An 18665-nucleotide genomic window follows, 5' to 3' on the forward strand; every position below is an offset into this window, starting at 1 on the left:
GAGTAAGGGACCCTTAGGGGATGCCCTCAACTTCCCAGTTCCCACAATCCTGATCAGCTAAACCCATCCAGCACTCTTCCCTGGCTCTGAAAGCTCTTGTCTTCTAGTATGGAAAAGAGATCCAGAGTCTCCCATACTGAGTGAAAATTGGGGTTAAAAAATCTGACTTAAAACGGCTGCCCAACTAAACATCTTAAGAAATAGGGGATTAGGGCGCCTGGGTGGCTCAGTTGGTTAAGCAACTGCCTTCAGCTCAGGTCATGATCCTGGAGTCCCGGGATCGAGTCCCGCATCGGGCTCCCTGCTCGGCGGGGAGTCTGCTTCTCCCTCTCCCGCTCCTCCGTCTTGTGCTCTTTCTCTCTCTCACTCTCTCTCTCAAATAAATAAATAAAAAAATCTTAAAAAAAAAAAAAAAAAAAAAAGAAATAGGGGATTATGGCGTGTTAAATAGTAAAAGACTTATTATCATCTAAAAGTAAATCTTTGGATCAAGCACCTTCTGATAAGAAAATAAATATTCCATCTGCTTTTATTTTGTTATCATCCTATAATTACTGGCATCAAGTAAAAATATATTTGCCATCCAATCTAAATAAAAAATATTTGGAAAAAATCCACTATTTAATGTCAGAAATATGTTGGCTATGAACAAGGATACAAGTTGTTGGTGCATCTCACAGTATTTTGTTCATCATCAACAAACTCATTCATTCTTTCAACAAGTATTAATAAGTATGTCCTCAGGGCTAAGACCTGGTAGATAAATAAAATATCATTTCTGATCTCAAGAAGCTCACAGTTCATTAGTGGAGAGAGACATCTACCTATATATAAATTACAGTAAAATAATGGTAGAGTCACATGCTAGATAAAGTTGAGAGTCCATTGAGGAAGTGATTAAGAGAAAGCTTCACAGAGGTGGAGATTCTTGAGCTGCGTCTGGAAGGAAGAATAAAAGTTCATCATGTGGTTGGATGGAGGACGTCCAAAATTAAGGAAGCAGCAGGTGAAACGTAGAACAGTGTAATAAAAATGATTATGAATAAAAATGCTCTATGCAGATTGATGGGATTAGAACAAAAGGGACAAGAAGAATTAGAGCTACAAAAGTCTGCAATTGCTAGATTGTGCCGAGGCTTGTTTATCTTTGTAGGAAGTTAAAACTTTATCACACAGATAATGAGGACTATCAAAGGTGTTTGGGCAGGGCACTTACCTTAGCTAGATTTGCAGGTTATAAAGATCTCGTTAGTAACAGAGCAGAAGATAGATTAAAGAAGAGAAGATGGAGACTGGGAGCCCGGCAGATTGGTTATAGCAGGGGTGATAAGGACCTGAGCAACGTGTTACAAATGATAGACGTTATATTTATGACTATGGATGTGGGGAAGGCAAAAGAGAGGAGAGGAGGGACATTCTTTTGCAGAGAATAATGATCTATCTCAGTGACTATTGGATCATATTTGTAACCTTGCCCCCGCTTGTAATCCCCTTTGACTTGAATGCACAAAGCAACACTATGAGAAGGCAAATTAAATCTCGTGTGTACATTTATTATGAATCTAAGACTTGGAACTTATTCTAATAAAGCATATTTTCTGTATGGCACCATCTTCAAAGATTAAGACTTCAATGACACTTCTATTACACCATAAAAGTTTTACAACATTCAGCATTCAAGTGATTTCAAACATTTGTGACTGAGGTTAGAATCATACCCCTTTAAACAGACGTCATTTACAATTTCTACTCTTAGTAAATCAGGAGGACTCAGCACACAATTGTGTTTTACAAATGATCTTCACCCAAATGCTTGAACATACAGCCAGCGACTATTGACAGAGGAACTGACATCAAAAGGAGGGAGGCAATATGAACATGCATGAGGGGAGGGGTGTGTGGGTGAGAGACAGGGAGAGAGAGAAAGTATGTGTTGATGGAGACATTTGGCTTTTTGCCTTATGGGGTTTGAGAGGTTGTCACTAACTATTTTCATTTCATATCTGTATGTAGCTGATTTAATAAATTCAGAGAGACTAACAATTATGTTGAAAAATATTGTCCTGAAGAATATTAAAATTACTTTAAAATATGCTATCACTGTAGCATATTTTAAAGAGAGGCACGCTTGCTAAAATTGGTGATTACCAGTTTATCATCGATTTCACAAACGTTTATTGAACACGCATTTTACACCGAGCACACAAGCGTCCATAGCTTAACATATGCCTAAGGAATCCTTTTTTTAGATTTCTCTTTTTTATTGGATCGGATTCTCCAGTTCTCTAATTTGGAAAAAAAAAAAAAAAAGAACAACTGGGATTACTTTGTAAAATAATAAAATTACTATGCATTAGACAACATAAAGATTAGGACAATTTCTAGAAACCCTTGACAAGAAAACAAGTCTTACTCCTTTCATGAAGACTTGTGCCAGTTCTCCTGCGCTTTCTAAAATCGTTGAACAGTGTATCCACAATTTGCTTTTAAACAGTCTTTTTTCTCTAACGGTGGATCTGCGGATCTATCAAAAGCCAAGCAAGGTGGCTGCCTTTTATTTTGTAGTACATGGACACGCTAGCTGTCTGTCTCCCTAGGTGCCTTCACGCGTATGTCCCTTCTCCTGGAACAAACATTACCATTGTCCTATCCACTGGGAAATCCGAGACAGCTGCTATTGTTCCAGAAGGTGGCTTTTGTTTTCAGTGATATATCAATCATATTTTAGCCAGCAATGCAACAACAACAGAAACTTGACAGTGATTCTTTCCCTCTCCCTCCTCAAGCACTCATGGTCCGCTTCGTTCAATCCCCTCCTTCGAGGTCAGCTCCTAAACAGCAGATGGTGCGCTTGTGTGCAGCAGCTGGCTTCATTCCACCCCATCCCCTCCTTCTCTCCGGGGAGCGCGCGCGCGCGCCTGTGTGCGCGCCTGTGTGTGTACGAGCCTTCCTGACTTTCACTTGCCATTCAATGCTTTCTGCCTCTCCCCGCCAAAAAGCCGGGAAGCTTGGCGTGTTCTCCTGCAACGAGCCCGGATGTCCAGCTGTGATACAGTTTCTTTCCCCGTCTCCCTGCTGGAGCCGTATTCATTCACAACCCCAAATAAAAGAGCTCTCTAGAGGCCCGATTCTGTCCTTATGGTTTGGTGGTGTAGCCACGTTTGGGAGAACCGGGACAGGAGCCGGAGGCGACGAATGCAAATCTGAAATGGTTTTCCCGTTTCGCTTGGATGGGATGAGGCGCGCTGCGTCCCTGTGGCTCAGGGCCGAGTGTTTGGCGGGGCTGGCTCACTCACTGCATCACTGCCTACATCGATGTCTCTTTTTCTTTCTTCAGATGAATATGCTAATGAAACTCCAAGAAGCAGCCAATTACTCGGGCACCCAAAGCTGTGACAGCGATAGCACCAGCCACCATGAAGACATTCTAGATTCATCTCTTGAATCTACTCTCTAGAGGGTGAAAGAAGTTAGGGGAAGAGACTATGCTTTTTCGAAAGGTTTAACAAGTAAGGTATCTTCACTAACCCACTGCCATATGAAAGCACCCTGTCGAGGGCCCTGACCCAGAGTCGTGGTCTCCGAGGAGGCAGCAGAACTAAGTCGGAACGGCCAAGATGCTCAGCTGAAACGGAAGCTTAACTTTATTTTATTTCTAGGCATTTTTATATCCTTGGAGTGATGTCCGGCTCCATTACTCAACTGGGAAGGACCCTAAGGACAGGGCAACGGAATCGATTGCACACGGGAGAGCCAAACTGGACTTTCTGTTTTTTTCCTCTTTAAAAGTTTACAATGCAGCCCTTTTTTGTCCCTTCCTTTTGTTTCCTCTGAGGGGCCGTCCTCCCCCCAAGCAGGGCCCCTTCTTCTCCGTGCAACCTCCTTCGTGCCCCATGGTGCTGGTCACAGGGCTCCAGCAGCGTTTGTGTTGTGCGCTCACCCCATTCCAAAACGAAGCCAAGAGGCCAGTCCTCCGTCGGCACGAGCGGAATTGTGCGACCGCCAGGAAGACGCGACCACGGCCAGCTGGAGACGTGCCAATGTCATTCTTAACTGCCACGTTCACATGATGTGCTCCGCCAACTTTCTCGTGTATGATCACAGGTTTTATAAGGTTGTTTTTACCACAGGTTTTATAAGGTTGTTTTAAACCACCTGCCCACTCCCTTAACAAGAGTTTTATACCAATTATTAGTCAACACTGACAAAAGGCTTTCTTAGGGCTTTATTTGTTGGAGCCTTTTCAGTGAAAGAAGGAACATTTCCTATGGTGCTGTCTCACTGCCTTAAAACAGATTTCTACGACAGTTTAACAGTTGGTTTAAATCCTAAACCATTGGTAATCTCCACTGTCTTTTCATTTTATAACCAAGCAACACCAGTTAACACAGTAGCCTCATCTCTAGATATCTGTTTGGGGTTTGTTTTTTGTTTTTTTTCTTATTTCAGGGGTTCTTTTTTTTTTTTTTTTTGGAAGAATTGGATAGGAGAAAGATCAGTATTTTTACCTTGGGAATAGATCGCCTCTCCTCCAAAATGTTCAAGTTAGCCCAGAAACCCTCTTTGACCATCACTTCAAAGTGAAGACATGTGGCTACCCTCCATCCAGTTCTAGGCAAAAGAGTTGTAGAAGGAGGGAGATTTGGAATTCTTAGCCAGCAGAGCTGGAAGCAGTACATGCAACATGAGCACAACTATTTGGCTTTTCCTCCCCTCCTCTTTTGATTATTATTCGTACTATTCCTCTTAGTTTGGAGCATGTCGTTTTGATTGCTATTGTTGTACATGAGAAATTCAGCATTAAAGAACACTGAAGCAGTGAAGTCACTGTGGAAGAAGCGTTTATACTGTAAAAGAAGGTTAGATTTGCACAGTCTACTGGGTAGGGATTGTAAATAATCATGTTAAAAATCTTGCACAAATCGAAACAAACACACACATACACACACACACAAATGTACTTTAATCCTGTCGGTGTTAAGAGGTGTTTCACTTGCTGAGATTTCCTGTACATTGCAAACAAATACAGAATGCAAACCCTCAAAGCTGTTATTATCTGGTGTGTTTGTCCTGTATTTACAGTTGTTATGACGATGCAGGAGCGATCAGTGCTAGAGTGAGCATGCTTCAAAACTGTACATGAAGCCAATAAGCTTTTGGAAGAGTAAAAATGTCCGAAATGCATCTGTTGTGGCAGGCTTTAAAGAGCGTGCATGAAAACCAATTGGAATCATGGCAGAAGTTACCACCACGCACAGAGGGCGGGGTTTTGAGTTTTCCGAACCGAAGGGCTAGGCCATGGTGTAGCCTTGTTCTAGGAGCGTGAAGATGGGTTGCTTTCAGGACGTGAATTGGTGCTACTCTCTGTGACCACCCGTGGGTCAGTTGCTATAGAACAATAACAACACGAGACATCTGTGCCGTTTTCAGAGTGTCGCTCAGTCTATAGGTCCTACACGGTGCTATTGCCCCAAGGGAAACCTGAACTGAATTTATGCACATAGAATTGTCACCCTGACTTTGAAGCCTCAAACATGGATCAGAGCTGTCGTAAAACATCAGTATATGTAGCTGGATGAGTGACTAGTTGCCCTTGTATGATATGTGATCTAAAAGAAATTGCTAGTCTTTCCCTGCCATTTTGAGAAACACAGTCCAAACATGATCCTAAACACAAATTCCTGCAATACATCCCAGTAGGTTCACCTAGTTTACAACTTAAACTAGTTTGTGAAACATTTGTCTGTATACATTTTATATTTTGTACATTTTTGATGTAACATATCATGTAAATAGGCAGAAACAGTGAAATAAATCATCTGAAAAGTTTTGTAGTCTTTGTAAAGCCCCAATAATAAGTACTTGGTGTCAATGGACTTAACTGGATGATGTATTTTCTATTGGTTTATTGTTCCTCTAGCTTGTAAACCAGCTTGCATATATTTTTTTGCAGATGTGCACCCTGTATCTGTCTAAATTATTACTTTGCCATTAAAGTGGAATTATTTATTGACAACAAGGTGTGGTGTCTATATATGGAGAAAAACTGAATAATCATGCACCAAAAGTGTCAAGCCTTAAAATGTTGCTTGTACTATTAATGAGCCATCAACAAGGATGTGTGTAAATGTTTCTTTTATATACCTTATAGAGAGGACCACATAGCTTTTAGTAAATAAATAAACTGAAGACCAGAGATATATATTTTTTAATGAAATTTGTTCAGTGGGTATTTTTAGAAAACTCTCACTAGTCTATCTAAATGCTTGATTATAAAATGAGTTAATATAAAATAGAATGTTGATATTAGTTAAATCAACTTATTAAGTGTTTCTTTGTTTATATTTCACTAAATCCTCTATTAAACTTTTAGCTTTAAAAGATTCTGTTAAAGCAGAATGATTTTTGGTGGTGCTTAATTTTTTAATAGAAATTATAAAAAGAAAACTCCCTTTAAAATTAGATTTTTAAAAAAAAAATACCTTGAGTTCCAACCCCACTAATTAGAATGTATATTTGGATGATATAAGTAGGGTTTTGATTTTTAAAACCGGAAAACTTTTGAATTGGAACAGTTGTGGGTGGGGGGGAGGCATTAGTTAAAATGGGTCAGTCATCCAAAACTCATGCATTCGTGTCTTCATTCACAGTTTGGGGAATGCAGGAAATTTCCACATTTCATCCTATCTGGATAAAACCTGCATTAATACAAAACTTGAGTACAATTTGACACGTGCACTATCAGGCTGCAAATAGGAATCCCACCACTGTCATTCTTCTCTGTGTGATGTTGGCCGGTTTACCCACATTCTGGATGCCTCTGTTTTCTTACCTATAAAATAGTGATAGTAATAGTATCCCCCCCACACAGATCACCATGACGATCAAATGGGTTATGACATGCAAATGCCTTGAACAGTGCCCAACACTTCCAAAGCCCTCCATAGACGGTAGCTGCTTTTGCAACCATTATTACAAACTAATAAAATATGTATTAGGCTATTTTCAAACATTCTTGAGAACAATATGTGGAGCATTTCAACTTATTAAAAAATTTGTTTAAGAATTTGTCTTTTAATTCCCTCATTGAAAAAATGGAGCTATTAAGAGTATCTACCTGTAGGGCTGTTGGGGGATTAGGTTTGGATCTGTAAAGCATTTAAAACAATGCCTAGCCCTCAGGAAACTTTGAATAAATATTAGCTGCTCAAATGACGCTGTCATTATAACAAGTTAATTATATCAGTAGGATAACAAATACTCTCAGGATTCAATCTGTAAATACGTTCAAGGTAATATTAGAGTCTCGCTAAATATATGTCTTTCATCCAGTTTCCTCATCTGTAAAATGGGATAATTATAGTATCTCTTCATAAGATTGTTTTCAGACACTTAGAATTCAGACACGATAGAATTAATGATCAAATGAATTATATTTGAATTTGAAGACGTTCAAATGCCTTTATTTCAGCCTTTTGGATTTTCACGTTTAAAAAAACCCCTACATTTTTATAAGAGATAAGCCACCTTAAAAAATGTTAATTCTGTGTCTTTGATAAGTTGTTTTAAAAGAAGCTTCAACTGTGTTTTGCTTTTTTGGATGGAGGGAGTCACCAACAGATAAAATATTGCATTTCTGAATGAAGTATCCATTATTTCTTATTTATGCAGGCGTTCATCAATAAGAAAGCATATTCATAGAAATTAAACATAGTACATTCTGAACTATAATCTTATAAGAAGAAAATGGAAGTTCTCAAGTTGTTTTCCATAAAACTAAAAAAAATACTAAACCCTTGTCATTGGAACTTTTAACAATGCACCTTAATATTCTAGAAAAGCATAGTATTGAGTTGAAGTTGATGAACAACTGAGTATTTTTTTTTTTACATTCATTACATGTTAAAATGAAAACACTGTCAGTATATTGGGTTATATTAACTATAGTATTATAATTAATTCACCTGATTCTCTTTACTTGTTTTTACTGTGGCTGCTAGAAAATTTACATTAAATCTGTTGCTTGTATTTGTGACTCACATATTTATACGAATAGCATATTCTAGAAAGACTGATCTTTATAAAATGTAAATGTGATCACCCCCCTCATCTTTTTTATATCTTGTGTTTATGAATAAGATCCAAATATCAAAGGACAATTCCTTGCTTGATCTGGATTTTGCTTATCCCTTGGTTTCCTTTTTCACCACATCCAGTGCCCCCATTTTGGTTCCGTTCTGTATGATAGTACCTAATTGTAGACCTAGAAGTAATTCTTGAGACAGTAACAGCAACTTTCTAGACAATTTAGCGATGAGCACGTGTCAGAGTTTTATTATAATCTTCATGCACGGGAAAAACCTCTAGTGGGCCAATTTGTAAGTTTCTCTCCTAGTAGAGGCATTTATAGACTATATAGATTAGACAAAAAAGAATATTCATTTCAAGGTCTGCAGACACTTGACTGTCGGGGGGATGCATTAGTGATTGGTCTCCCAAGACCAATATTGATCCCATAAATAAGCAATTATCAGAGTTCTAATTTATTCAAATAAGGAGATTACTAGTTATATCAAAGCAATAAGATTTTGTCCCAGACCGGGTTTGAAACAATATTTCTTTTACAGTAATTTACTTCCTTTTACCCCAAGGCCCTTACACATTCTCAAATGCTGTTACCTTAGACAAGCCTTTCTGGTCCTTCAGACTAGGTCAAGAATCTGATTTATTTGCTTTTCTAGAAATTATATGTAAATATCTTCTATAATAAGATATATATCTTACATACTTCTCTTATGCCACTTACTGTGCAATTTCAGGGCTTAGAATATAGTGGTTTCTCAATACATATAAATTGAATTAAAATATTTCTGTATGCGGAGATAGCAACAGAATGTTAGCTTCTGTAAAACAAAAGCATTACATTCAAGAAGAACCACTTTTACAGGTGAGGAGCGTCCTGGGAAGCCAGATTAATTAGAAGCTATTTGGTGACCAAGGAAGGAAGTGGATAACCTGAGGGTTTGTGTAATCCAGTAAGGACAAAATACTGCCTCATATTTAGAATTTGTTTTCCCTTTAGATGTAGAGTACTACATACTTTCTACCAAGTTTTCTTTTTCTTTCTGCTTTTCAAGTCCTTTGAAGATGACTTATATATAGTACAATTTAAATGTGTGGGGTTTTTGAGGAACGGATAAAACAGTTGGAAATGTAACACTAGAGCCTTGAAGACAAGTGGGGGCTGAAAAGATCAAAATAGGAATCCTTAGCATAGAAATGAGAAGTGAAGTTGTGAATTTCATCTTGGGATGTTTTCCCACTGGAAAGATCTTGACCAAGCGAAGAAGATAGAGACTAAAATTTGAGAGATGTGGTGGGCATCTTTATAGTTCATTTGGCCTTTATTTTTCAATTTGCATAATATATCTATGCCCATTTAATGTGACATTTATAAAGGAGGGGTATAATGGAAGAAAAAAAAAAACCCATTGAATTCAGAGTCAGAAATCTGTACCCTTGTCATGTTTTGTGATTTTTCCAGGAATAATCAACTAACCCATCATCTGTGTTCATCTAGATTTTATACCCTAAAAATGGTGATAGATAACTAAATGCACCCAATGTAGCAGGAGTCATTCTAGACATTGTGATGCAAATGATGTGTATTTATCAGTTCCCAGAAACCATATTCTCAGGGAATAATAGAAAATCTAGACGTCTAGTCAGAGCCCATCCATGAGTACTTGAATGCTTGTATTTTCAATAGTTGTGTTCAGTTTGGTTTGATCCTAACCCAGTGTGTTGATTTGAGGCAGCTGAGTATAAGCTTGTTTTAGAGGATGGTGTCCAAGGTGTAGAAGCTGTATCAAATTCCCTATAAATTGCTTGAGTGTAGTAGAATGATCATTTGCCTAACATCAGCACCTCTTTGAAGATGGGCTGCTTAGTTCCCAGGCAAATGGCTGTCCTGGTAAGCTGCTTTCATTCCCTAGTCTAGGTCATCCATGAGTTACCACTGGTGTAGGCACTGGGCAGGCTCTTTAGCTGGTTGCTGGTAGGGCTAGAAGCTCAGATAATGATGGAGAAATGCTGCCCAGAAATCTGGTATTGGTTGAACTTTTGAGGCCAAAAGCAAGCACAATGAACAGCCAGAATCAGGCTCATGGTGATTGAAGATAAATTCTCCTGTCTGGCCACTACAAAGAGACTAGAGGAGGATCTTTTTCCAATACCAGTGATTTCTCAGGAGAAGGAAATTCATGTGGACTACGTTCACGCTTCATATTCTGGACTATTGCAGAACTTATGGTAGAAATAAGAGAGCCACATACACAATCTAAAAATTTTCAGTAGCCATATTAATAAAAGTAGAAACAGGTGAAATTGATTATAATAATGTACTTTATTATCCCAACATATCAAAAATGTTATCATTTCACATATAATCGGGCTAAAATGCCTTTTAATAAGATTTTTAATATATTTTTGTATTTTCTTTTCTTTTTTGAACCAAATCTTTAAAATCTAGCATGTGTTTTACACTTCTAGCACATGTCAATTTGGACACAGTCTTTATCAGAAGAACTTGATCTGTACTCAGAACTCAAAAATGGTTAGGGGGTGCCTGGGTGGCTCAGTCAGTTGAGTGTCCAGCTCTTGATTTCAGCTCAGGTCATGGTCTCAGCGGGGAGTCTGCTTGTCTCCCTCTGCCCCTCCCCCCTCACTCCCACGTGCACACGTGCTGGCTCTCTCTCTAAAATAAATAAATCTTTTTTTTTTTAAAACAAATATTTAAAAAGTAGATTCACATAGATAAGTTGTTCCAAACATAATTATCATAAATTGAATATGAGTTTTAATTTTAAATTTTGGATAATTACTCTTAAATTAAAATTGATTTCCAATTTGCTATATAATCCCAGGACAAAGGATGCCTACTCATCCTACATTTGGATAAAGAAGGAACTTACCACAAATTGTCCTTTTGCTTGACAGGAAATGATTCTCTTCTCTAGATCAAAAAAAAAAAAAAAAAAGGAGAAGCAGCACAAGAAAAAGAAAAAAAGAGTAACCATTCAAAGACATTTGAAATAGCAGAATGACTCCCATCGCAAGATCGGAATTTTACTGCGAAACTATCAATAATATTAACATATATAAATATAAAGAGAGAATGTTTTAAGAGATTGGAGACAGAATAAGAGAGCAATATCTACCAATACACTAAAAATGGACTTGCATACTAAATGAGAGAAAAGAGGCAGATTAAAGCAGTGCTTTTCCTGATCTGCATAAAATATCCCTCGGGGCGATCCACTTTTCTTGCCCACATTTGCTGTTCACCAAACAACGTTCTAATTGCTAATCTGGTTTCCTAGAAACCCTGAAAGCTGTATGGGTATTTCTCAAGTGTAATGTTTTTTCTCTTTCTTTCTTTTTCTTATATATTAAAGTTCAGTTATTATTTCTTTCCAAGATCTGAAAAACCATATTTCCTTGACTACATTTTTTTAAGCGCTGCTACTAGAAATTTAGTTCATCTGCAGAAGCCACAAGACTGACTCTAAAGAACATAATAGTCCCTTTGCCAGAGTAGCACAGTAATTAGCCTTTTTTTTTCAATACTGTGCTTTTTAGCTGTTTGCTTTTTTCAGTATCAACCAAGCGTTTTACTAACTAGCTTGAAAAAAAGATGTCTGTCATACTGGTGGTACACTCAGAAATTGGAAATTATTAATAGTCCAAACACACATTAGGGTTTAAGTGAAATGAATTAATTACCCTATCAAATGAAATTATAATTGATACTAATGTTATGTGAATCGCCAGCCTGAAAATAAAAATGCCATTAGCATAAAACAATAGTGGAGAGCAAAGTTTCTGGGTGACCAGCTGGTGTGTTAGCTCCATGAGGGTGACTCCTGCCTTGCTCCTGCGGGAAGCCATGGATTTGCAGTCTGCTCTGGAAATTTCCTCCTCACGAAAAGAATTGCAAAAGATATGCAGGACCTTCAGAGAACTAGAAACATGTGCAAACAGATGAAAACATTTTTCTAGCCAGGCAAATATTGCTAGATACTGCTAGAATCTGACCTACAGTTACTGTGTGACCATTAATTTCAAAGAAAGGTCAAGTTGCAGATTTTAACATCAATAAGGCAAAAGGAGAACAGGAGTTTGAACATACCATAGAAAAATGCTGTAAGAAATTTTACATTGTTACCTTTCATTGAGTAATCAACCCAAGGGTTAATTTGAAGGAAAAAAAAGAAAGATTTTGTGGCCAAAGTATTGTAACTTCTGGCATGTTATGATGTGTTAATAATATCATAAAGATAGCTCTACAAAGTAGTATAATCAATTTTTAGAAAGTGGCAAAAAAAAATCTCTTATATAACCTTATATTACTCTTCATATAAAACCGAAGAAAAAGAGGAATCCCAGAGTAAACACTACTGTTCAATCAAAGGATAACAAGTTAGCTAAATGCATGCCTATTTAATATGCATGGGACACCAACTGGAAAATTCCAAAAGAAACAACAATGACAATGTGAATGTTATATTTTATGTAAGTTTTAGCATTCCCAAACAGATACTAAGAATCATCTGTGGTCTCTAAAGTTAAGACATTTGTTTTATTTCATGAACATCCATTATCTTATGACTCCACTGAGTAAACAAGTGGCTGATTTTAAAGACATTATAAGTGCTAATGAAAGGGAAATTTTTCTCCTCTCCCCACATTTTGGCCTTGGGCTTAGGGAATAGAAATTTCACCTGAGAAGAATTGCAGAAGGACACACTCTCTCCATCTCCACCCCCAGGGTGAGGGGTGAGGTGCAGGGGGTTGGGGGGCTAAGCCAGAGCCCAAACAAGTTGCATTTGTAAAAATCTCCTGTAAAGGTTATTAGCCAGGTTACCCTCAAAATTTCTACAGGGCCCCAGCCTGCTCTTAAAAGCCCTACCCTTTACTTGAACTTGCCCAGAGCAAGAGTAACCTAAGTGAATGCTGAGATATGCAGCAGGTCACACTCATCTGCCAAAGAGGACAGAATGGTCTCTTAAACCCGCTTGTGTGCAAATCCAGCTTACCAGCTGGTATGCAGTAAACATCCCTGGGCAGGGTCTCTGCAAGCAGTTGGAGCAGATACTGGGGGGATGCTGAATTTCCCCAGCTTTTTCATCTGCAACTGAGCAAGTCCAAATGTCTTTTGTCTTCGAATTGATATTTGTGTGTATGGTGGGGCGGGGGGAAGGGCACATACCAAGAAATCTTGGTAACATCTTTAACAGAACCCACACATACTACTTCTAACTACAACAGGAAGATTAAAAAAGAAAAAGGAGACAGTAAAGTACTTCTAGTTAGCTAGCTAGCATGTCTTTTCAGTCATCTTTGTTCTTAGTGTTCTATCCACAACACAGTGTCTTGAACGCACTAGGTGTTCAGTTAACTACACTGAAGAGATAAGGAGAGTCTTCCAAGGGCTGCAAGAGAAGGTATTTGCTGATTAATCATTTTTATATTTAAGAAACACGTTAGCCAAAGAATGTTGTTATCTATGCAATGAGAACAAGTTTATTCCCAGAGCCACTTAGAATAATCTTCCAAAATTTGTTTGCCCTAACAGAAACTACCTCTCATGAAATTTCTGAACTTGCCCATATTCACTACATGGTATTCAAGCTAGAGAACCTTTAGGGATGCAAATAGTCACCATCTATTTAAAGATACATCCTTGATCAAGAATAAATGAGGCAGATTTGTGTAGGCCAATGATATAGAATTTTAAAGAAATAATTACCCCCAATTGATATTTAGAAAAAAATGTTAAGGAAATTTCCCTTCTTCTTAATTTACCTCAATGACCTAACATTACTGAACACAGAAAATATCCACAAAGCCAATAAATTGTCTCTAGTAATGCATTCACACATATCATCTTACGCTTTTACCCATTATCCAAAATGTGGCCATTTTTTATTTGCATTTCACATCAAAAGGTTATTTCTTTTACGATGCCTTTAAGTAATGAGCATAAGAAGCACAGTGTATAGTGTTACATCAGAAAATGGAGGAACACTAGACCCTCTTTCTTCTAAACTGACTCACCTCATCTTAGCTATACGAGCGCTTGCAGACCAATGCCTCTTTGATGCGTATAATTGACCTCCTAACAATTTTTAAAATAGTTTTAATTGCTAACAATATTACTTTTCTGTCACTGGGTAATAAATAACTACATAGATAGCAACCTAAAACAACACCCATTTATTATCTCAGAGTCTGTTGGTCATAAATCAGCGGGGCTCAGTTGGGTTCTCTGCTCAGGGTCTCACAAGACCAAAATGGAAGTGTTGGATAGAATGAGCTCTCACATGAAAGCTCTGGGGAAGAATTCATTTCCAAGCTTATTCAGGTCATTGGCAGGATTCAGTTACTTGGGGTTGTGGGACCAAAGTCCCCATTTTCTTGTTGGCGGTCGGCCTGGGACTACTCTCAGCATCTACAGGCTTCTCAGTCCTTAGGTGTGGCCTTGTATAGCTTTGAAGCCAGCAAAATCTTGTGGTATCCTCATGCTTTCTCCCTTTGATTGTCTGTGATTATATTAGGCCTACCTAGATAATCAGCCTTCTACCACATAATGTAACAGTCATGGGAGTAATAATATCTCATTCTTGTAACAGATCCTATTCACATTCTAAGGGAAAAGGATTACACATAGAAGAGGGTCATTAGGAGTCATTGTTAGAATTATGCCTACCACACTTACCAACATTTAAATATCAGGGTATTTCATATAGATATCCAGAAATCTGGTTCCTCTTAAATTCAAAGTTTCTAGCAACGTTGGGCCATGTTCCACCACTACAACAATTGGCTAGACTTGATAAATGGCAATCTCTTTCAGAGGGGCACTCTTCAATGGACTGCACCAAACCCTACTGGCGTATATCCACCCAGTTTTACTCTGTTCGTATTTCAGTTTTCCACAATTGCACCGCACAATAAATAATACGCAACACAACATTTCTGACAGAGTACATATTCACACCCCTTCAAACCTAAATTTATCCAGGAAACTAATCATCTCAATGATATCTGCACTTTAAACATAATGAGACAATCTCAAGCTACACACTAATGTTCCTTTTGCCTCTCAAGACTGATTCTTGTAATAACATTTCAATAACTTAGTAATTCTGAGCATGAACTGTCTTTTGGGCTGATAAGTGAATAATATTGCACAAATTAAATGCTACCACTGAGTTAGCCCATGCAAAAGACACAAATGTACTCTCAGTGGACAAATGTATTCCTGTGTAATCATGCTAGCAGCAGAAAATGGAATCTGTCATAAAAAATAAATTATCCAAGAGTCAGACCATGTTCACACAGCTCGGCACTAAATTTCATTTTCCTTGTTCTTCAGCTGAGAGTCTAAATAAACACTAATAAAACAGTCTGAAAGATCACATTGTTTGCCAAAGTTGGATTCCATAGCTTTACAATTCAGATGTAGGAAACCGTGGCAGTTGGGAGGCCTGCTCCTTCTCATGGGCTGGTTTCTCTGTGATCACACCCTCATTCAACTAGATTTTCCAGATTCAGAAGGCATAAAGGTGCAGACAGAGGTGGTGCAAAGCAGGCTGGCCATGTACTTTGAGGGACTGTGGGAGGGGAGGCTGGAGTTGATGAGGGTTAAAGTAATGGGATTAGCTAGGGGTTGTTGTGGGCCAGATTGTGGAGTCTCTACATATCAGGGTAAGAAGTTTGGAAATTTTTCTGTTGTGAACAGGGATCTCACTTAGAGTAGCAGAAGAGTACAGCAATTAGAAGCATAGCCCTTAGAGACACCTGGGTGGCTCAGTCAGTTAAGCATCTGCCTTCAGCTCAGGTCATGATCCCGGGTCCTGGGATCACTGTCCCACATTGGGCTCCTTGCTCAGCCGGGAGCCTGCTTCTCCCTCTGCCGCTCCCCCCTGCTTGTACTCTCTCGCTCTCTCTCTGGCAAATAAATAAATAAAATCTTTAAAAAAAAAAAAAAAGAAGCATAGCCTTTGGAGCCAGACTATGTGGATTCAAATCCCATCTCTGTCACTGATTAGCTATATGACTTGGGACAGACTATTTTTATATTTATATGAAACATTAATGAAAGTATTAATATTTTATAAATATAATTAGTGTTATTATTATTAACTAATAATAATATTTCACATAGACATTCAGCTACTTCCAAATTCCTGACTCACAGAAACTATGGGAGCAAATAAAGGCTTGTTGTTTTAAGCTACTCAATTGCATGGGTAATTTGTTATACAAAGAGTCGTTTTAGTAGTATTTTGGAAAACCAACATTTGACAGGTATCCAGAAAAAAAAGTACAGCTGCTGGCCCTTACAGCAGCTGCCAGCCACATATGGCTATTTAAATTTAAATTGGTTAAAATTAAATAAAATGTAATATTCAATTTACCAGTCACATTAGTTCATTTTAAGTAACTGCCTGTGGTCAGTGGCTGTCGTACGGATAGTGCAAACAGAAAATTTTTATTATCTCAGAAGGTTCTACTAGATAGTGTTTCTCTGGAGCAATGAGACTCAAATTGGAACCTTCAAAGGCTTAAGAAAACATGGATATATTTTGTTATTTTTATTTGGATTTAAATATTTGAGATGTTTGGCATAATGATTATTTTTAAAGAAATAACACATTCTAAATCATTTGGACAACCATCTTAAAACCAAATACTGCTAATCAATTTCTGTGCTTCCTTTAAGACCTTGAATTTGGATGTTTATAATGGCGTTCCAAGCGTGCTGCTCTAAATGATAAGAGCTATTGATAAAAGAACCGAGTCAAAGTCATTTTATAACAAGGGGTGCATGAGATGATGTTACAGAACATCAACCCATCATGTCACACATGCTATCTGAATTAAGGTCAGTCACGGGAAAATTGGTTCATCATCGTAACACATTGAGCTTTCCATGATTTACTTTAAGCAAAACAGCATTCCCTTCGTATGACCTTTATTATCTTAATTTGACTATTATTGATTATATAATTTTGTTTATATTTGTAACTGTCTTTGATCTTATAAATGGATAGTGGTTATAAATATAAATATAGGATTACTCTTATCCATGATTATATCATATTGTAAAAACATTTTATGATCGTACTGGAATTCCCTTATATTTTCCTCACTTAAAAGTGGGGGGGGCTAGGTAACTCAGATTTAAGGAAAAAAATCCTAGAGCTATTTCATTCATCTCAGTTAGCAATTCCTAATTTCTGTGTATCTCAAGTTCAAATTCTTAAGCAAAAGATCCTGATGGTCCTAGCTGGAATCAGGTATCCTCCCTTGTCCAGTAAGCTATGATCAAGATGGCAGGTTCACAGTAGTAAAACGTTTCTGTCCAGCCAACTCATATTAATTGGAGTTCATTACAAAGAAGAAAAGCTGGGGAGATAGCCCCATGTTGCCATCTACAGTGTTATTAGCCATTAGAGATGAGGATCCTGTCTAAAAAAGAAGTCTAGTTTTTCTTTCAGTTAGCTAGCTGACTTACATTTTAACCTGGGACTTCAAAGAATAGAATGCTTAACCCCGAATGACTCTGCTAGCGGAAATTTCCCCCAATCCCCACGGCCCGTAGCAAGCCCATGACGGGAGGGATTTTTAAATGGAGAACCTTTCCTTGCACTTCACAGCACATCCAGTAGGTGGCCCGGCCTATGCTTTCCTTAATGCATATGAGTGCAAGTGCTTCTTTGATGATGCGTTTCATTAGTCTGTAAGACACCTAACAATTTGTGGAGAACAGGCTTCTAAAGAGAGAAAGGCTTTTGATGAATGCAGTAGAATTATATTAAGTAATCCGCACACCTTTTGTTATGTTGATTGTGTCCTGGTTTTTATTGAACTAATGAAAAATAGAAAGGTCTGAATTTCTCCCTTAGCTATGCACGCACGATTCTCTCCGACAGCTCACAGAGCTAGGTCAACCCTTGATGGGTACAACAGATTGGCCTTGGGACATGCTGTTTTCTCCAGTGTCCTCTTTTCCTACTCCATGGAATGGCCTTGAGAAATGCCTCCCTTGTTATTGATGGGAGCCAGCAAACCCGCTGGTGTGAATTTCACCATTCCTGCTTCCTCTTTCCTCCTCTCCTCCCTCAAATCCATTTGCAGAAGTCTTCTGTCATCTCCTTCCACTCTGCCTTGTCACCTCCCCACGTTCCCACATTTTTCATTCTGTTTAGCCTATTTCTCTTTCTCTAATGACGCTTAAGCCCAAACCTATTTTTCACTTAGCTTCTGAGCAGTCTCTCCAGGTTTTTCCTCTTAAATGTGTTGCAATTAGCTTTTTTATTAAGTGCCACTGATTTTCCATTGATGGCGTCCATTTATATGGTAATACTATCTTTGTGATACATTTACTCAGAGAAACAGGACCTGCCTTCATAAGTCTGAGTAGAGGAAGTTCCCATGTTTTCACTAAATTATTTGCAGATGCTCACAGAATAAATTAGATCTCCTTGAAATATATTACCCCTAGGGACAATCTGATGACTGGGGAAGTCACATATGTGATAATGGACATTTAGTTATATAAAATACATTTGCATCACAGCCACTGTCAAGTTCCT

The 18665-nt window shown here is 38.1% G+C and overlaps 1 protein-coding gene across 10 annotated transcripts in view; it reads left to right on the forward strand.

Moving 5' to 3' along the window:
* NAV3 (neuron navigator 3) overlaps window positions 1-5736 on the forward strand; it is a 773874-nt gene extending 768138 nt beyond the window's left edge. For all 10 annotated transcript variants that reach the window (XM_081822104.1, XM_081822099.1, XM_081822101.1 and 7 more), the window contains one exon: window positions 3338-5736. In XM_081822104.1, the coding sequence (XP_081678230.1) occupies window positions 3338-3457 (120 nt within the window). In that variant the 3' untranslated portion in view covers window positions 3458-5736. The remainder of the gene's footprint in view (window positions 1-3337) is intronic.
* The last annotated feature ends 12929 nt before the right edge of the window (window positions 5737-18665 follow it).

The sequence above is a fragment of the Leptonychotes weddellii genome, chromosome 5 (assembly GCF_054177405.1).
Source record: "Leptonychotes weddellii isolate Sample4059 chromosome 5, ASM5417740v2, whole genome shotgun sequence".
Classification (NCBI taxonomy): domain Eukaryota; kingdom Metazoa; phylum Chordata; class Mammalia; order Carnivora; family Phocidae; genus Leptonychotes; species Leptonychotes weddellii.